At 34.2% G+C, this 22,027-nt stretch overlaps 1 protein-coding gene across 9 annotated transcripts in view; it reads left to right on the plus strand.

The window, feature by feature from the left end:
• Window positions 1-17,620, plus strand: part of LOC139821119 (uncharacterized) — a 57,836-nt gene extending 40,216 nt beyond the window's left edge. For 4 of the 9 annotated variants that reach the window (XM_071791896.1, XM_071791895.1, XM_071791897.1 and 1 more), the window contains exons 2-15: window positions 1,486-1,571; window positions 3,075-3,221; window positions 6,174-6,397; window positions 6,814-7,005; window positions 10,997-11,151; window positions 11,565-11,749; window positions 11,894-12,039; window positions 12,227-12,320; window positions 12,703-12,883; window positions 13,166-13,397; window positions 13,823-14,153; window positions 14,442-14,642; window positions 15,699-16,109; window positions 17,219-17,620. In XM_071791896.1, coding sequence (XP_071647997.1) covers window positions 1,486-1,571; window positions 3,075-3,221; window positions 6,174-6,397; window positions 6,814-7,005; window positions 10,997-11,151; window positions 11,565-11,749; window positions 11,894-12,039; window positions 12,227-12,320; window positions 12,703-12,883; window positions 13,166-13,397; window positions 13,823-14,153; window positions 14,442-14,642; window positions 15,699-16,109; window positions 17,219-17,440 — 2,807 coding nt within the window. In that variant the 3' untranslated portion in view covers window positions 17,441-17,620. Of the gene's footprint in view, window positions 1-1,485; window positions 1,572-3,074; window positions 3,222-6,173; window positions 6,398-6,813; window positions 7,006-10,996; window positions 11,152-11,564; window positions 11,750-11,893; window positions 12,040-12,226; window positions 12,321-12,702; window positions 12,884-13,165; window positions 13,398-13,822; window positions 14,154-14,441; window positions 14,643-15,351; window positions 16,110-17,218 lie in introns of those variants that run through there. The other 5 variants (XM_071791899.1, XM_071791900.1, XM_071791902.1 and 2 more) reach the window with 5 other exon arrangements.
• Window positions 17,621-22,027: the final 4,407 nt, after the last annotated feature.

Here is a 22,027-nt window from a genome sequence, read left to right on the forward strand (position 1 = left end):
CTCAAATCCATCCTCTGTGAGTCAGCCTGGTACACGTCGCTCGCCGCTTCGTCACGTGTCGGAACCACCCTCTCTTAACCCCTTCGCCACCCTCTGTCCTTACTACAACCCGGCAGCCACGTGCTGTTGTTTGGAGTCAAAATCACTGTTCGCGCGACTCCGTATATCGAACTCAAGAACCGCCGGCAGGCAACCACAGTCACTGCCGGTATTATTGATCAAAACTCTGCCCATCATCTGACAGCTTGTTGTCCGCAGTTGCCATGGCAAGTCCGACAGCTCGATCATTCCAATTCCTGGCGCGGATCGACTTCTTTTCTCGCTCGTTAACTCCCGCGACTGCCTTGTTTGTCTTCCTCTCTTTTTTCCCCTTTTTCTTCAACTAGGATTCTTCATATTTGCATGGCCTTGCCTTGTTGACGTAGGAAACCAACTTTGAACTCATTTCTTCGTCCCAGTGGTCTTTTTTCTGTTGATCCTTAGTTTTTACAAATATACGCTAGCCCTCGGCTACATGTTCTACATTCCGTCGCTGCATTCTTATTTCTCTTCTTATCCATTTTATTTGATTCCACAAGCTTCTCTCATTAATTTGATTCTTTTCTCTTCTGCATTTGACATCTAGTACTGATACATAACAATTTTATTTCTATCTCTTATTTTTTCTCGATGTTACTTGAAAATGGATAATGGATAAATTATAATATGCCAAATATATAGAAACAGTCGTGACTCGTGACAATTGAAACATTTCCTGCACATTTCGAAAAATCGACCTTGCGTATCGATTCAATTGGTTAAATCCTCCCGAGAAGTGGGTTACAATTTCGCCGGTTACATGCCGGCGATGGCGCAAATTACAGTCAGAAACTTTTGGTGAATCGACGATTAGAGCTTGGAGTTGCCTTAATTGACGTCCTTATCAGCAAACTTTGGCAACCTCGAGCATTGCCAAGAAATTTTCGATTTGCCCCGTTTCTACCTATTATTCGGGATTGATAGTGAAGGAGGGAGGAGGAAGATTAGGTCTGATTACACTCCTCCCCCCCCCCTCCTTCACGGTTAATCGATCTCCATTTGAAATTGTTGCGAAAATACACTATTGGCGAATAGTTTAAGTTACCGGTGTATTTTATTTGCTGTACATCCTCTTTTGATTACTTTCAATAAATTGTATCGTAAATCTATTGTACACAGTGTATCTTTGTAATTTAAGTATCAGCATGTAATTATTTTCCCTTAGCTAGGAATAATTTTTTAATTGTTTCCGAAATCAACTTTCTCCCCATAGACCAATCTATTGAATCAGATAAAAAATTAACTATTTGATTGTCGTATTTGACTTTTCTTTGTTAAATAATTAAAAATAATACATGCCAATTTGTGGGACTGGAAGAGAGTTATTGATGTGAAAAGTTATTAATAGTTTCTTAGGTACTTTTGAAGGGAAGAAAACTTACTTACACATGTATTGTTATATTCTAGATATGGACGAGAATATGTCGTCTGGTCTCTTTGACTCCTCCTTTGAGCCAACTGATTTCGACAACAGCGAAGTGTCGAAATTGCAAATATCCTTTGATATATAGAATAATTAAGAACTAAAGATTGAACCTAAAAAATTACCTTAGATTTAAAAATACGAAAGAATGTTAATGATTTTATTTGCATGATAGACCAGTCAATTTAAACATAAGTAAAAACATTTATTGGGACAGTTATGAATTTTTGATGATTCATAAAGATGGCGTCCTTAGTCAAGAATCCAATGAGATCTATTAAATAGGGGGTCGGGATAAACCGCCATTTTGTTTTTTAGAGGACTCAAAACAGTTTTTGCGGAATATCTCATTTTCGCTTGATTTTTCGTTAAAAATGGTTATTATCAATCTTGTAGAGAAAAAAATTCTCTACAACTTTTGTCTAGGACTTTTTTTCGTGTAGTGAATAACACGTTCTGAGTTACAGCCGCGTAAAAAGTGCGTAACGAATTTTAGGAAAATTGTTGGGAATATGCATTTCTATGGGGAAATGTCATATTTAAGGTTTTTCGAAATTGAATGTATAACAATTACGATGGTTTTCGATTATTTACTTTATTAATAAATAGTAAATAACATTTTTTTAAAATTAACTTATTTTCTCACCACCTTACGGTAGAGTTGATGACGCGTTTTTTTTTTAAGTGTTGTTATGTTATAATCAAAGGATGTCACTGCAATCATATTCATTTCGATGGTCCGGATTGTTCGTCATTAAATTCTTCGTCGTTATTATCCTCTTCTACTTTAATGTTTTCCTCTGTTTCATGCAATACTAATTCGCAAAATATTGAAGCCAATGTATGTCTGGATTCTTTCGTCATTTACTTCATCTTTTTTTTCTTTGATATCATCTCATAGATTTGGAACATTGTCGCAAGTTTGTCCACTGCACATGCTGGCAGATGATCGAGCATTTTTTTTATTCTTAGAAAATTGCACTATTTACGCGGCTGTAACTCAGAAGCTACGCACAGTACAAAAAAAGTTCTAGACAAAAGTTGTAGAGAATTTTTTTTTTTTACAAGATTGATAACTATGTTTAATGAAAAATCAAGCGGAAACGAGATATTCCGCAAAAACCGTTTTTACTCCCCTAAGAAACAAAATGGCGGCTTGTCCCGATCTCCTTTTTAATATTATAGATTTCATCGGATTCTTGACTAGGAGCGCCAACTTTATAAATCATCAAAAATTTATTACCACCTTAACAAATTTTTTTTATTTGACAAAATGTATGTTGTATACATTAACTGGCCTATAATTTTAGAAAGCAAATATAATGCTTAAAGGTTTTATACGATTGATTTATCAATGACATTAAAATCTAAGAAATAAAAATATACATCTTTCCATTTTGCAAAATTAAATAATAGCATTGAAAATAAAAGAGAGTTCTTTCAGCATCATATTTGCCTTTCAAAATTATATTTAAGATATATAATTGGTATTATTTTCTACATTTTTACACAATTTTCTTTCGAATAATGTTTATCAAGCTGATCAATCCTTAACACGTTTGTCAATCGTTACGCTCTACTGGAAGATAAACATCTCATTCTTGATACGGAATGTTTACTACAGGCGCTGGAACAATGTTTCTCTGTATGTCCAATTGAATCGCTCGACGAGCGAATTTTCAAAAAAGTTTTGCCGAAAGCTCAACACTTTCTGTCACAGGTAATTTTATAAAAAAAATTCGGTAATTATTTACTAATATGGACCACCCTCCGATGACCTTGACCTTGACATATGTTGTCAAGGTCACCCTCCTGAGTGACCTTCAGAAGTTTTTAGCCGGCGGTCGTTACTCGTTAAAAAGTTATTAACAAAAAAAGTTTCGAAAATATAGCAGCTATTTTGAGTATTGAGAGGCATAAACGACTAATATTACGTTTTTTTTTTTTTTAAGCAGAGAATACTTTATTTCGCGAGGAAGTCGCTGCTTTACCAAAACACAACATTTAAAGCAGTAAATTGTTGATAAATTAAAGTTTTTGTTAAAGCAGAGAATACTTTATTTCGCGAGAAATCGCTGCTTTACCAAAAAAAGAAATTACAGGACGAAATGATAATAATTACTATAATATTTATTCATTTATATTTTCTGTTAAAGGATACATAATAGATATTATTTCGAAAAAAGGTCATCGGAGGGTGGTCCGTATTACTAAATAATTACCAAAAATTCATTATATCTAGTTTATCACATATATATATATATATATATATATATATATATATATATATATATGGGGCATTCTCCGTGAAATCAGACACCCCCTCTGTCCAAAAATTGGAGTCACCTAAAAAATTCTTTCGGGGCTCATTTTATAGCTACACATATGTAGTTTTAGTAGAGCTGCGGCCTTTTGAAAAATCAACATGGCGGACCCCAATATGGTGGCCGAAGTCTGCGGGTAACGAGGTACGATAGATGAAATCGTTACTTGGAAGTTATAGACTGTCATAGAAAAATGTGTTAATGTGTTTATTTAGTAGTTAGCATTGAATCCATGGAAAAAATAAATTTTTAGTTTGTCCAAAACCAATATGGCGGCCAAATTATCCGTGAAATGCTAAAAAATAACTATTTCGTTCTTTAAAACGTACAAACTGCGTTCAATTTTCATGAAAATTTATATCATGATACATTTTAAGATGTTGATCATAAATTAACAATTGGGACGTCGTATTTGAATATAACGAAACCCAATATGGCGGCTGTATATTCGAAAAATGTTAAAAAATAATGACGTCGATATTCAAATCATACAGACTCGTTCTAATTATTATTAATTTGAGTGTTACGGTATTTTTTAATTGCTTTTTTTTTACTTTTTCAAATTTTTAAGAATTTTCATTATTTTTTTATTTTTGACTATAATTTCGTTATTGCGGTGACAAAATTTGAACGTGGTTGATCAAATATGATTTTTTCAGTGAATACAGAATAATTTTTGAATAAGTAAGTGAAGGCAAGACAGGTAGTCTTTCGAGCCAGTGAAGGCAAGAGAGACAGATTGTCCGGCCAGTGAAGGCAAGAGAGACAAACTGTCCAGCCAGTGAAGGCAAGAGAGACAGACTGTCCGGCCAGTGAAGGCAAGAGAGACAGACTGTCCAGCCAGTGAAGGCAAAAGAGACAGACTGTCCGGCCAGTGAAGGCAAGAGACAGATTGTCCGGCCAGTGAAGGCAAGAGAGACAGATTGTCCGGCCAGTGAAGGCAAGAGAGACAAACTGTCCAGCCAGTGAAGGCAGGAGAGACAGACTGTCCGGCCAGTGAAGGCAAGAGAGACAGACTGTCCGGCCAGTGAAGGCAAGAGAGACAGACTGTCCAGCCAGTGAAGGCAAAAGAGACAGACTGTCCGGCCAGTGAAGGCAAGAGAGACAGATTGTCCGGCCAGTGAAGGCAAGAGAGACAGATTGTCCGGCCAGTAAATACAGAATAATTTTTTTTCGCTAGCTGGATAGTCTGTCTCTCTTGCCTTCACTGGCCGGACAATCTGTCTCTCTTGTCTTCACTGGCTCGAAAGATTACCTGTCTTGCCTTCACTTACTTATTCAAAAATTATTCTGTATTTACTGGAAAAATCATATTTGATCAACCACGTTCAAATTTTGTCACCGCAATAACGAAATCATAGTCAAAAATAAAAAAATAATAAAATTTCATAAAAATTTGAAAAAGTAAATTAAAAAAAGCAATTAAAAAATACCGTAACACTCAAATTAATAATAATTAAAACGAGTCTGTATGATTTGAATATCGACGTCATTATTTTTTAGCATTTTTCGAATATACAGCCGCCATATTGGGTTTCGTTATATTCAAATACGACGTCCCAATTGTTAATTTATGATCAACATCTTAAAATGTATCATGATATAAATTTTCGTGAAAATTGAACGCAGTTTGTATGTTTTAAAGAACGAAATAGTTATTTTTTAGCATTTCACGGATAATTTGGCCGCCATATTGGTTTTGGACAAACTAAAAATTTATTTTTTCCATGGATTCAATGCTAACTACTAAATAAACACATTAACACATTTTTCTATGACAGTCTATAACTTCCAAGTAACGATTTCATCTGTCGTACCTCGTTACCCGCAGACTTCGGCCACCATATTGGGGTCCGCCATGTTGATTTTTCAAAAGGCCGCAGCTCTACTAAAACTACATATGTGTAGCTATAAAATGAGCCCCGAAAGAATTTTTTAGGTGACTCCAATTTTTGGACAGAGGGGGTGTCTGATTTCACGGAGAATGCCCCATTAATTGTTGGATGCATAAGAAGTGGTTTTAAGACTTTATAACATATTTACTTTTTTTTACGATGTTCTCCAATATCTTTAATCACGTTTTTTTTTCCAAATAATTTAACTCTCTTTTGACAGTATTTAATTTAAAGTTATTATAGTAATTATATTCTTCTGCTGTTTGAGTTTTTGCAGACCTCATTAGGGAAGTCATGCATCCAAAGGTTAATTATTTTTCATGCATTTATATCACGCCTACAGGCATATGAAGTAAATTGTAAATGTATTCGTAGTTCGACCCAGACACGATAGGTATTATCGCCTTAGTTTCAATGTTTAAATATTTTTATTTTTTTTGCAATGGTCTAAAGGTCGTGAAAGTTATAGATGATATAATAACGGGCAATAACGTGAGATTTGACGATCTGGATGGCATCAAGTACAAGCTACAAGTTTGCGATGGGCTTCTTGCCTTTTGGAAGAAATGCGTAGAACATATTTCCGCGCTCGAGAAAGTTCAAGCTGCCTACGTAGCATCATTATGCGACATTCTACCAGAAACAACGAGAATAATTTTCGAGCATTGCAAAGACAGGTACGTTTCGACAAACAACAAACAACGCGCTTACTCGAAACTTTTCATACAAAAATATAGTCAAATGTTTATATTGTGAATTCCCCTATTGTGAATTGAACGTTTGTCAAGTGAACAATATACACAGATGTTTACACGGAGAAAATTTCATGTTAAATTTTACTATGCTGCCGCACCAACTGCGGCAACTGCGGACCATCAAGACGCCCAAGTTTAAATGCTATAGTCTTATAGTAAAATTACTATGTCCATCATAGCATTATTATAGCATTGAATGCTATGATCGTAGCATTAAATGCTATGGACATCGTAATTTTGGGGGGGGGCGTCCGCAGTTGGTGCGGCAGCATAGTAAAATTTAACATAAAATTTTCTCCGTGTATACTTAACTAGATCGTTAATTCCGTGAAAAAAAGTATGTCGGCAGGATTTCGGGGTTCGGTCAGGATACCCTCTCAAGAAATGGCCGCTCACGCAACACACGCATGCCAAGACATGCCCGCCGGCGCCGGGTATCACATACGCACTAACACACGTACCGCCGCTATTTTTTCTGGGGGCCGGCCGTCACAACTTTTCCATAGCCAAAGCCCAAAGTTAACGATCTAGTTAAGTATAAAACATAATATAAACATATGTGATAATATATAAATCAAAATCAATTAATAATTGACTCTTTTAATTTAGTTAATTTTATTATAGTTATTTTTGTTATTATTTATTCAGTATAATTTTATATAATCTAAGGGTACGTTTTCACCTGACGCTATGACGCTGAATTTTTCAACAGACGTTAGCGTTATTAGCATCCAAGCGTAAAGGCCTCCGTACAATGAAAAATATAAGGAACAAGGGACAGATATTAGCGATTAGGACTAAAGAATCAAGAATAAAGTTGAATGTACGATGAAAAATACAGGCAACAGAAACAGGGAACAACAGACAATAGATTTTTAACTTATCGGAAGCCGTGTTTTAATACTACACCAGGTTTATTCCTGATTTCTTATTTCTAATCGCTAATATCTGTTCCTTGTTCCTTATATTTTTCATTGTGCGGTGGCCTTTAAGGTCCCCGTAGAATATAAAAAATATAAGGAACAAGGAGATAGGGGAGACCGGAACTAGTTGGTACACTTTTTTCAGTGATTTTTTTACAAGCCACAAAAGAATTTTTCAATAGTCACATGCTTATATAACACAAAAATAATTTTTTTAACTGAATAGTATCTATAATTAATTTTATGTAACACGTGCATGGTGATAGACCACTTTCCACGCTCTTGCAACATAAAATAGGGTGTGCAAGCCGTGCGTAAAGATGCGGTGACCGCACTCGCCTTCGGCTCGTGCGTCAACTCCGCACCCGGGAATTTTCATCTTACAGCACTTGTTACACAAATAACTATTATATCACACGTGCGTGGAAAGTGGCCCATTCCGCGCGCGCCATCTGTGCGACAATAAATTGCCAATTTCCCACGCGAGAAATTCCCCACTCAAACCCGTGCAGGAATGAGATATCTCATCATTCCTGCACGGCCTCGAGTGAGAAATCTCTCGCGAGTGCGGAATCGGCCATCCGTCGCACAGATGACGCGCGCGCAATGGGCCACTTTCCATGCACTTTGTAATATAATATAGGGTGTGTAACACACGTGCGGGTTGAGAATTGGACACTCGTGCGGGTGATCGCACTCGTGTCCAATTCTCAACTTCCCGCACTTGTTACACAATCAACTATTGTTATACCAATAAAAATTATAAGGCAATTACATTTGTAACAACTAGCCCCGTATGCGGTGTAAGTTGTTACAGTACTGGATTAAGTTGTGAAAGATCCAGTTTTCAAATTATAATATATTTAATAAAAAGAAATAACATATAACAACATGTGTTATATTACATTTACATTGTTGAGTGCAAAATTACAATATATAAATATAATGTAGCTGATGTTCTGTATTGACCGGTTTTGATGCGTAATAAGAGACGTTAATGGTGAAATCTTACATAAGATAAAAATATCTATTGCACCGAGGTTATGTGTTACATCGACGGAGTTGATCGAAATTATATATAAGTAGAAAGCTGTAACAACCTACCTTGTCACAACCAGCCCCGACCTGCCATATTTAGATATTTTGATTATTGCTTAAAAAAATGTTTTAAGACATTAATATAACTGGAAGTTATTACGTTTAAAGTAAAGATTTTAAAGAAACAGAATTATGATATAATGACCAGATTTATAAATATAACATTTAGGGTCGGTTGTTCCAACCTATTGGTAAGCTACCTCTGATAGTTAAATCACAAGTCTATCTTTGTCCAATGTAAAGGATAAACAAAGACAAACATGATTTAACTATTAGGTAGTTTACTAACAGACTGGAACAACCAGCCCTTAATAAATCACTGATTTATTTTATTTTCGGCTGTACAAAAATATTTTCTATTTGTGAAAATACGCTACTCAGCCTGAAATAATTAATTGAAATATTATCACAATGTTTTTGCGGAAATACTATATTTTTTATGTAATATTATCTTTTGTCACTTTTACAATGATTACTGTGTATCAACTTGCTTTATGTACCAACTAGCCCCGGTCCTGTATTAGCGATTAGGACTAAGGAATCAGGAATAAAGCTGGATGCACAATGAAAAACACAGGCAACAGAAACAGGGAATAACACAGATACAATTGATTTTTAACCTATCAGAAACCATGTATTAATGCTACACCAGCTTTATTCCTGATTTCTTATTCTTAATCGCAGAGAAAAAAAATAATGTTGTATCAACACTCAACAGCATTAGTCTAATTGGAAATAATCTTAATTCAATACGTCATGCTTTTGTTTTAAAAAATAATATTTTTTAAAATAAAATAAGTATTATTTTACTAGTACTGTTATTGAATTAACAAGATTATTTCCAATTAGACTAATGCTGTTGATATGATATTAAGGTGGTCCTTTCGTGAGAACAAGTATTAGATAGGTACCTAAATTTGATATATGTTAAATATACAGTAATAAGGGGCATGTGTACGAAAAATCAAGTGAGGTTACCGACACTTTACAAGAAATAAGTCATTCTAAATGTGCGTTCGCGGAGCATGCCATTGTCATTCTATCCTTGTTTACATCTAATGAACGAGAAAGATAGAATGATGCAAATCGCCACGTTCGAGGTTTTCAACGATAATACATGTACTTAGCGATCAATGAATACATTATTCATGTCTTAAAATATTCCCTGAAGTTTCCGGATTTCGTACATACCTTGAAATAAAGGCTTGCCGAATGTTTTGCTCTGATATATGAGGTTAAATAAATAGTGGTCCAATCGCATATTGCTTTACTCGTACTGTCATGCCTGACCTAACCTAAATCGAGTCCAACCGCACTACTATTGTGATATTTTTTTAATTAGTAAATAATTAAATACGATTAAATCGTGCGTGTAAAATTATATTATATTATTATAATTATTGGGATGTTGTGTAATGTTTGTCAATATGTCTGTTTTCAATTACCTCATGACGGACTGTTACTTGACTAGCTGGGTCCGCGAAAGGACCACCTTAAATAATATAACATTTTTTTCTCTGTGTAATATCTGTTCTTTGTTTCTTATATTTTTGATTGTGCGGGGACCCTTACAGTACTGCAGTTGTGCAGTAATTAGTAACTGCATTGCAAATAGTAATTACTTACTATTGGTTTTTATTATTTATAGTTACATAGAGAATTTTTTCTTAGAAAGTTATAGTAGTTGTGGGACAACATGTACTACGAAGAATTTTATGCGAGCTATTCTGATTAATATCTACCATAATAAAAAATATTGAAATTTATTACAATAAAATATAAAATATGTTTGATTAATTTTACTAAAATATATAATAAAATTTCAATAATTTTGAAAAATTATTGAAATTTTACTATATCTAGGTAATTTTTATTACATTGTTTGCAAAATGTCTTTTGTATATTTCAAAAATTTCTTGTTTTTCAAGTTGTCCCAAGTTTGTAGTGAATTTAACGGTAAAATTTAATGAAAAATTCTCTCCGTGTATCGTTATAAATGGTAATTATGTATATTTTTAAAATATTTAATTTGTAATAAATATTTCTTAGAGAATTATAATTTTGTTAAGAATAATAGTGTAGTATAAATCAATTTAATAAATTTTGTGTGTATGCGTGTATGTATGTGCATATATAGAAAATTTAGTTTTTAGTAAATTAAGTTTCTGCTATCTTCTTTTCTGGAAGCCTGCTTCTCTTATTATAATTGCAATTTTTACCTATGGTTTAGTCCATTTAATTTATTGTCATAATCTCTTAATATGATTTTTTATTATTATTTGATTATTATTATTACTAAATTTTTACAGTATTATATATTTTTATTAATATCACGAATATCGATATATTCTCACGATTTGCTGATGTTATTATACTAAAAGTATTTTTTCATAAATAAGTGAATAAATAAAATTGTTAGCGATTTTTACAATGTTATATGGAACAAGCCTTGGTTTATCAAATAATGCAGAAAAATAAAGGAACATTGTTAATCGTGTAGCGCAAAATATGGAGCGTTACTGAGCGGTGCGATGCAAGAATTGAGGAATCTGTTTGCGAAAGCGTGCGCGGTCTTCAAGCTATTCTTTGCCACTTTGAACGGCATAATCGTCTTCGACACGGACGTGCAATCGGAAACGGAGCTGTTGACGAAAGGTAAGAGCAATCCCATTACGCCCTAACGACTCTTTAACCTGGGAACTATTTCCAGTGCTATCTCGGGCGCATGCACTCGTAAGGATTTTTCTCCAATAATCCTGTTAACAATAGAAGAAAAAAAATATATGTATCTACAAAGACTTGCGAAACAAATATCTCAAAAATTGCGAAAAATTACTTAGAAACGTACTATTTCAGAATTACAGAATATCTCTTGCTAAAAGTGCAAAGTACAAGTTGCAAGTTTTTTATTGGTCAATTTTGTGTTAACCTTAAAAATGATGCACGATTTTCTTTTTCCTTCTATTACCATATTTTAATGATAAAAATGTAAACAAATTTTATTGTTACCTGTACAGAACATTCAATAAAATTTTTTCTTTTGAGTAATTTATATATTAATTTCTTAGTGGTTGATGCGTATGGTAACATCGCTTCTATTGCGAACGGAATGGATACCAAGACGTTCGTTGAGTTGTCCGAGATATTTGCCAAGCTGGTCATCGTTTACCAGAGCGAAATCAAACCATACAATATCGCGACGCATTTTATTCGAATGACGAAGGACGTATCTTGCCTTTTGTCCGCCGCTATGGTATATTATTTACACGTGATTTATTTTGAATTAAACTGAAATATGTACATGTACTGTTATTTATTAATTAAATATTAATGTGTATATTATTTATCTTTTTATCTCTATATATTGGTAGTAATTGATAAATGTACAATGATACAGGATCAGAACGATAAGAACGCGGAACGAAATGTAATGGTTGCTATGCGTTTGCTGAGAATCATCGAGAAATTAACATTGTCTTACGGCGCATCTTTCACACACGAGATGATTCTAGACTTGGTAGAACTTCTGGCGCAAATGCACGGGTAACAATTCTGTCATTAACCATTAGTTTTTCAAAATAAAAATCAGTTTCGACGATTGCAAGAATTTTTTCTTATTCACGTATCGCATAAAATCATTATACGTAGTTATTATTATATAGCATTATAGATATAAGCAAATATAATATTATATTCAGAAAGTTATATATAATTATTACTTTTTTTACAGATATTCTTGTTTAATAAAAAGTAGCGAAAGAACAATCTTAGCCGGCGCTACGTCTTTTTTAAATATCATCTTCAGTCATGACAATTTCAAGCAGGTATGTGATGACACATAAAGTTCTAGGCATTTTATGAAACAATATATAAATCATAATGCAATCACATTTCGCCACTATATTATAAGCAACTCCGTTTCTAATTCCTTAAAATAGAAAGTAGTTGTAAGTTTGCATGAAATAATATAAAATAATTTATATAAAATGACGAATTTATAAATGTACTATGTTTAAATAATAATCGAAGAATTATTTTGTCAACTATATATTTGTCGAACTATCTATGTAATTGATAAAAATATTTTGAAGAGAAATATGTCTGTATAGTATTTTATAATATGTTATTTCTATATTTTCCCATGTAATAAAAGGAACAAAAATTAATTTTCTAAAATAATATAATTATAATTCCTTGTATTTCTAGGTATATTTTGAGTATGGAAGGCAAAATGTTCCACGTGATCAATATATACGTAGATTAAATTACCATTTACTGACGATCGCTATCATGAAGAAATTGAATGGCATGCCATTCGAACACCATTGCAAGTGGTCTTTAGGCTCAGATTCGATTTTGGATATTGCTTTTACGTACATAGAACATCGTAAGTGACGAAAAGATAAATAATTATAAGAATTTCAAGAATTTCTAAAAACTTTAACAAAATTTTAAGAATATTAAGATTTTTAAGAATTCTATAAATAATTTTGAAAGTTAATTTTAAGAATCTTGAAATTTTTAAGTGAGAGAAATTACAACTAATTGCACATTACGTTAATTACAATAACCGCACTTGCATCTTTTCTTACTATTCCAAACTTGCAGTTAATGAAGTAAACGCTAATTTCTCTTTCTCACTCATTCGTTCACTTATTCTCGATTGTAGTCGAAGAAGAAATCTGCGTCGGAGACCTGCAACTGTCAAGTGTTCGCGCGATCGGCGAAGGGCCGCGGTTTGTTGGAATTTACGAAGCAACTTTGGTATCTGTTTGCAATTTGGTCAGTCAAATTCTTCCGGAAGATTTTCACGCACTCGAACTGCTTCTACTAAAGCATTTACTGTCCGGTCACCTCTGGTGCTCACTATTAAGCTCGGATGTTTGGTGCTTTATTGGCAGGTAAGCAAGCAAACGCAATCGCTATTATATTAATATTGATATTAATAATTGCTTAACAGAATCTTAATCAGTGCACTTAATTATAAGTTATTAATTTGCTCTTAATCAATATTATATCTTATTTGTGTATACATTATTGATTAGAGTGATATATACCCAGATAGCATAGTGACGTCAAATGACGTATTAATTCCGTCATAATGCAGTCTCTAACGTCATTAAGACGGCATTATGACGGAATTAATACGTCATTTGACGTCACTGTGCTATCTGATGGGTATATATATTATATATATATCTTATTAACTTATTAGTAATATATATATATTTAATTGATTATTAGATTAATAACATATTGATTAATATTGAGTAATTGTAAACTAATCGAATGCTGATTCCTTATATATCATTTTTTTTTATGTAAGACTCGGCTCTTCGCAACTATGCGTCGATCACGTTAAACATCTGATTAAAGTTTCTACTGCCTTGGTAGAACGACGCGATAGCATAGAAGCGATTATGATTGACAACATGATTGTCAGATTGTACGATCTGTTAAACGAAGATGTGAAATCCACTCTGTTTGACAATCTTATCGACCACCTGGATGTGGATTATTATGTTACTAGTTTGCATTTGTTAATGGCGAACACCAAATCTCTTTCATCGGAACGATTAAAGCGTAAAATCGAAGACTTGCCGAAGGCTTTCTTAGATCTGCAGGAACACCCTTCTACATGCAATTGGAAGTGCCTTGTAAGATGTACTAAATATATTGGATATATCAATAAGCTTGTTCACTTGTTTTAACTACAAAAATTTTTTATAATTATAGAGAGTTTTCCAGCAAACGACACAAGTCGACACAAACATCGTTCTACCTTTCTTTTTTGGCAATGAGTAACAAAGACAAAATGACACTTGTGTCGTCTGCTGGAAAGCTCCCATTGTCTCAAAATTTAAAATTTTTGTATTGCTTAGAAATCTCATGTTTTAAATTTCTATATTCTTTAAAAATTTAAAGTTTTCTGTTTATATTTTTAGATGCAGGTTGTGTCCGCGATAATAGCAGTGGATTACAGTGATAATAAGGATGTTATTAACGTCCTAACTAAACTATGGAGTTTCGTTGCAGGAACGATTATTGAATGCGAAGGCAAACAACTGGATCTATTGACTGACTTGGTTGTTACCGTACTCGACGCTACTTATCTCAAAAATCTTCATGATGACAGCTTTTATGCGGTATAGCAAAACACTATTTTATCTATCTACTAATCCCCAATAGGAAAATATTCATATAACGAAATCTGGGTAAACTTATTCGGAATGCTGCAATTATGTCTCAATTTTGCAGCAACACTAATTTAATCCTTTGTGCAAATATTGATAAATATTTGCACAACTTAAATAAGTTGTTATATTTATAAATATAAATAGTATTTCAGTAAGATAACAGCGATATGAGGAACTATCTTAGCAGAATATTTGCAAAATAATTTGGAAAGAAATTGCGAAATAATTGCAAAATAATTGAGAAATATATTTGAGTTTTATTATGTGTTATTCCTGTTTTACGTAGTATATTCTGTGTTTGCTGGGTCGCCGATAGATGGTATATCCTTTCTCGTACGTAAAATATAATAAACGGTGCTATATATGTAACTATTAATATATCAGTGTTTATATACTGAAGTGTACTAGAGTGATTTTGCTTCTAAATGTCGAAATAATTGTGCAACATTTAAACCTAAAATTGAATTTCTTAATTTTTGTGCAAATATTATTCAGAAATTTTATGCCGGCAAGAATTAACACTGCGTTATGAGGAATCATCTTAGTACAATAATTGTGAAATTCCTCTTAATTGAATGATGCAATTATTGTACAATATTTGTGCAATTTTCCTATCGGGGATTATTTGCTAACAGAAGTAATTTTTTAATAACAACAGAAATTATAAGAATATTAGGGCAGCAGTGTGGTCTAGTGGTAGAGCGCCAGACTCGTAATCTGAGGAACCAGGTTCGAGTCCACTAGAGCTATGTAAGCATGGAATGTTTTTCCGATAGCTGCGTCCCTCCGTGCAAGATAGGCTCTTGTGTGGAGAAAACTGGGCTCCGTCTTTCGGAAAAAGATGTTAAGCCGTTGATCCAAAGGGTTAAAGTGAGAGGAGAAGGATAGTATTGGTAGTAGATTGCGAACCCTACGGGGATATGCAATAAATTACGAATTTTACAGGAATTTTTTTATAAGAGTATTAGAACATAATATCAGATATATGTTTGTTTCATATTTCAGATTCTGATATCCGTCGCAACTTCATGTGTCCATCTACCGCCTCGAGGCAAGATCAAGATCTGCCATTTTCTACAACAGAATATCAAATATCTCGGTCGTTGCGGAATCCAAAGCATTGCGTCTATTTTGACTGAATTGTTCAGTCGCTTACTAGAAGACGAAAATCCCTGGGTACGCCAAGAGGCCTTAGAGACCTTTGAACACGTCGGACATGTATGTCCAGAGCAGCTGGTCGCCGAAATAGCGAAAGCATTAGCAAAGATACTCAGCATCAGTAATGTTATGCAAGCTTATTTGACCTCGAAATCATATTATGTCTTCAAGGGTTTTATCAACATGCAAGATTATCTTAGATACTTGGCTAAAGCTGTTCAAAATCATGGCGATGAGCATAGATGTCATGAGTACAACGTAAGTACGATAAGAAAACTTGAACTAAAAAATAAAAGATAATTATTTATTTCAAAGTCCATTCTTTTATCTTAATTTATATCTTTTGCACAAGCAGATCCAATCTATAATGTACAACGTAAGATTATTTTACGCCTACCACTCAAGAATATATCGTTATGAGAAGTATTCTTTTTGAAACAAAATAATTTTGATTTGATATGTTTCTTTGCACAAGTAATAGTTCCAAACATAATTATATTAAAAACTCAAGATAAGACTTTTTGTATAAATAATATACTCAAAAAAATTAGGGGATCACTTTTTGTCAGTAAATTTTTGCTCATTTTTAAACAGTAATTACTCAGCGAATAATTAATGTAAAAAAATTAAAGAAGGGTTTTACAGGGCAAACTCTCTACTATAAAGTGCTTTTGTTCAATTTTTACTCAGGTTAATACTCAAAGGCGTAGTCAGTTTTAAATTGAATAAAGACGTATTTAAGATATCCAAAATCTTGAAATTTGCAGTCTTCCTAACAACAAAAAAATTGACGAACATAATCATACATGATACCATCTCAGAATACGGACTTTGCCCTTTCAAATGAAAAAAAACCCTGTCCTACACCGATTATTATTTAGCGAGATATCGCAATTTAAAGTAACCCTTAGAGATTGAGAAAATTCCTTGACGCAGTGCCTCTTCAATCTGATGTAAAAAAAATGCATCAATATGAGATCAAGATTGCGCAATATGCATGCGTGATACGCCGAAGAAATGACAACACTTTTTACTAAAAAAAAACCTCTACATGTACACACATACACATGTATACTCCATACACATACATGATGTGCAAAATGACCACGTCTTTGAGTATTAACCTGAGTGAAAATTGAACCAAAGCACCTTTATAATAGAGAGTTTGCCCTGTAAAACCCTTTTTTTCAATTATTCGTTGAGTAATTATATAGTTTAAAAATGGGCAAAAATTTACTGAGAAAAAATAATATAATTTTTTTGAAAATATATATATATATATATATATATATATATATATATATATATATATATATATATAATCAAATGCAAAATAGAAAATGCTAATAATGATAAACGAACACAAGGAATCCGAAAGAGAAGAGAAGATGCCGAAGCTGAAGAAGAACTCGCATGAAATCATTGCGCCGATGTTAACACAGCTGGATGAACAAGCGGAAAAGCTGTACAAAGGATTGACGAAGGTGTTAGAAGATCAGGCTGTTATCAGTGAGGATATATGCAGGAGATTGATAACCGTCCTCGAAAAAATTATTCAACTTCAGGGAAACGAAAATTCATGGAACTGATAGTGTTTATCTTTGCGATATAAAGGTGGAAAATAATAAATTATCTATGATAAAGATAAAGGGATTGTTTGTCAAAATGGCAGTAAAATAATTGAAAAAAGGCAAAAAATATTGTGAAAGTAAATGTAAAAATCTGAGAAAAAAATTTCCAAATGAACAATAAAAACATAGAAAAGAATAGATTTAAACATTCTTTTATAATATTCTTTTTTAGTGTACCTTAATTCGAAAAAAATAGTAGTAGCTAAAAAATCATAAAAAGATAAAGAAATCAAAGGAAATAAGGCAAAAAAATATTTTTAAAATCTTTAATAAACATACCGAAAATTAAAATCAAATAAAATTAATTATTTCATTCTTATTATTTTATCGCATACCTATCTTTTTTTTACGATGGAGAAGTTTTTTTATAAGAATAAATCTTTTTGTTTAAAAAATGTGGATTATGTAAAATTTTAAACCTTTTGAAATTTTGCTGATGTATACATTTTTTAAAGAATTTAACACATGTTTTGAAAATATGCTCTTCGAACTATCTATCTTTCTGAGAGTGGTCGAATATCATCAAATCTCTCCAGCACGTATATTTAAAAGATGTATAAGTACTTGCATTTCATCTTTCTATTATAATAATATTTATAACGAGCGGTTTTCAAAAGTGCAGCTAGCTCAAAAGCTAGCTTTTTTAAATCGGATTAATTTATCAATTAATTCATTTACTTAATCTTCATACGTTTCTAACAAATCGTCTATTTTTTATTTCAGAGACTACAATCGTGCAGTTTTGCTGAATATTAATTCATACGGTGTAAATTTTGTTCCTTATTCATTTACGCTAGAGTTATATGAGAACATAAGGCCCATATTCATAGCCGGATCTTATTTCAAGACTGTCTTACTCTGGTTCTACATTAGTCGTATCGTCGCATAATTCGTAAAAAATTGACCAATTACAGTCGAATTTGAGGAGAATAATCAACTGTGATTGATCAATTTCTTACGATTTATGCTACGATATACGACCAATGAATACCGGTTATAGCATGCTCGAGTAAAGCTGCGGTCCACTTGACACTACAAATGCTTCGAAGCATTCCTTTTCTCCTTTCTTTCAATGAAGAAAGAAGGAGAAGAAGAACGCTTCGAAGCATTTGTAGCGTCAAATGGACCGCGCCTCCAGTCGCATTCATTGAAAATATAATGCCACCTTACTATATATTGTTGCCAGCCAATCACGGAGTGGCTGGTTACATGACCCGTTGGCGCCTTTCTCTCCTAGAGCACAGTCGAATCCCTCGAATCAGAGTCTGGCCAACTTGCAGTTCTGGCAAAATTCTGCGAGAGAGAATTAAGGATATATAGTCCGGGAGCCAGCTGCCATTTTTTATGACCAAAATTAAGAAACCTAAGATTTTGCTGTATGATTCATTTAGTATTGCTACTAAACGAAGTGAACGTCAGCTTGCGCATTTGCGGTGGGTGTTGCCGCGGCAGCCATCCACACACGTATAATTATAATAAAAATAACAGACATAAAGAAAGCTAAGACTTTGTTTGTTGTACGTGACTTCATGGTGGGGTGGTTGTACGTCAGCTTCCCGCCCAAACATGCGAAAAATATGCGCTGAGTAAACTTATACTAAGAAAGTTGAAATTTGGGGAAGTGATAGTCGACTTTAACAGTTTTACGAAAATAATTGTCCGCTGAGCTTTTCGCGGTGGAAAAGTGCTCAGCTGACGACTGAAAAATACGGCGCATTGCTATGCGCGCGGGCGCGTGGCATCCTTTACTGCATCAGCTGAGCACTTTTCCACTGCAAAAACCTCAGCGGACAATTATTTTCGTGTAACTGTTACAGATAACTATAAGTTTACAAATTTCTTGGTTTCAGATAACTTGATTTGTATTAATAAAACAGTGCGTATATGCGCGCGGGCGCGTTGCGCCTATCGCACTCAGCTGCTTATCTCTGACGCTCAATTATACCCTTAAATGTGTATACATGACAATATAAACAGTAAATACGTATATATAATATTATAAATAATAAACATTTACACATGCAAATGCCAGAAGTAAATATTTATGGATACAGAGATGTATATTCCCTCGTCTCGGCTACACGCTCATAAACACCGGAGTTTTATGATCGAATACAATTGTAGCCCAGCTGACTAAGAGGACCGTCGCTACAGGTATATCCGTAAACGGTTTATAGTTTGAAAGGCTCCCTTTTGCTCCCACCACACAACGTCCCTGGGTCCAGCGGCGACTACCTAGACAACGATGACATATTTCGTCTGCCAGCAAGGATCACCGTGAGCGTTCGTCGCGTTCGGACGTACAGCTTTCATCTGCTCATGACAAGCGGTGACCTTTTCTTTTTTTTCCTGTGATGGATCTTGCTTGACTCCATTCTGTTGGAGCTAATCTTCGGAGCGGCTGCTTTATTGCCTGGAGCACTGGCTGTTCGGACGTACGGCTCTCATCTGTGCCTTTTTGGAGTAATCTCTGGAGGACTGGAGTAACTTTCTGGAGCGGCCCTGTAATTTGAGCGCTCGTGGATAGATTCTACACGGAATGCCGATTACCTTATATACGATTATTCTCCCGAGAGGGTGAGTCATAAAGCGAAGTATCAATCAGACGGTCTAATATTATTATCGTAATGTGCTTATTTTGCGGTATATACAGATAGTTAATTCACAATTATTTAGCGTATTCTTTATTCTTTAGTTTTAAGTGCGTATTCTAACGGTATTTCCTATTTGCGTCCCGTCGACCTTATTTACGCATTATTATATTTACTTCTATTATTCTCTCACTGCGACGAGAATTCTCTTATTTACTTCCGAATGGTATTTTGCTATTAATCAGAAGGACTGATATATTACTGTCCTCTTGTTGAATGATTTTTTCGTTTATTTATTTTACACGCGCCTTGAGTTACAGTTGAATTTGATAAATTTTATACTTATAAATGTTTATTTGCGTTTTTATTTTGCGATATATGTTAATAGTTAATTTACAATTATTCAGCGTTTCCTTTATTATTTTGGTATTAAGTGCGAATCGCCGCATTCCAACGGCGCTTTCTATTTCTGTTTACGCCCCGTCGACCTTATTTACACTTTATTATATACTCTGTATTATCCCTTCATTTACATTTTACGTTTAAAGCTTTCGGTTTAAGACCCATCACAATTTATCATATGTTAGCTTGAGATCCCTCCTGCGTATTTGCTGGCGTGTTGCTGTATTTACTTTGTGCTGTCTCGCTCGACGAGTTCGTTCGGGTGTTTTTGCTCACATTTTCTGACTTGTATGTCAATAATAGAATGCCGAAGAATTCGAGCCGCAAATCGCCCAAGGACGGAAACGATCCTAAACGTCGCCGTAACACGATACAGAGAATGTGAGAGATCCCCCTATGGATTTGAATAAATCTCTCCCTCGTGAGAGTCAACCTATCGGTAGAGAGAAATTTGTGCTTTCACAATTAAATAATAGATACTCGAAGTCAATCATCGCGCCTTATCCGGTACATATAGAGTCTCTCTCGACCTCTCTGAATATAGGTAATTTACATCCTATGAACATAGGCAAAGTATTATGCGCGAAGTATAGCAGGTTGTTTCGATCCGAAGATTAGGTCAGAGCTTAATACGTGTTGATTTCTCTTCGTACGTAGAGGCGAACGAATTTTTATCTAAAAATTCCCTTCCGCCCGGATTAGTGACTTACGCTCCGAATTACAAGATCTTCCGAGTTGGGGTGATTAGGGATGTAAACCCCTCCCTTTCCATTGACGAGTTACGTGAAGGTATCTCGTGGCCGGATACTCCGATTGAGATCTGCTCTTTGGAGAGACTTAGATTCCGTGATAGATTAAGTAATGAATTGAAGGACTCAGCTTCTGTTAAGGTGGTCTTTTCGACAAACCTACTACCTTCTCATATATACGTATGGAAGGTTAAGTGTAAGATATACCCATATATTAATAAAGTACGTAGATGTACTAATTGTTTTAGATGGGGACATTCCACCCTTTCATGCAAAAGAAATAAGTCATGTGACAAATGTTGCCTTGAACATCCTCCCGGAGACTGTAACTCGGATCCTAAGTGCGTAAATTGCGGTGGAGGTCATATCTCCACAGATTTTTCTTGCCTGATTTCTTTTCTTGATAAGATAATTAACACTGTAATGTCTTATACGAATTCCTCTCACGCCCAGGCGAAAAGAATAATTAGGTCCAGAAATATCAATTCCTGCCAACAGGCGGTAAATCTACTCAGGGGACAGGCCTATATGATCTGGAGTGGTTTCGACTTAGGAGGGGCTCAGAGTGAAAGTTCCAGTAATAGGAAAGGCTCCAAGAGAGCGGACAGTGTAGTCTCGAGCGTTTCTCACTCTCCGTTGAACGATACTTTACGTCCTCCCCCTGCGGAAATGAATCTTGAAGGAGAGCTTCCGCATATCGAACATAACTTGGTTGAATCTAACCTCGAGTCTTTATCGAGCACCTTCCCTACTCCCGATATTATATTACATGACCTACGTTTTCTCTATAATTCAGGCAATTC

The sequence above is a fragment of the Temnothorax longispinosus genome, chromosome 10 (genome assembly GCF_030848805.1).
Source record: "Temnothorax longispinosus isolate EJ_2023e chromosome 10, Tlon_JGU_v1, whole genome shotgun sequence".
In the NCBI taxonomy this organism is placed as follows: domain Eukaryota; kingdom Metazoa; phylum Arthropoda; class Insecta; order Hymenoptera; family Formicidae; genus Temnothorax; species Temnothorax longispinosus.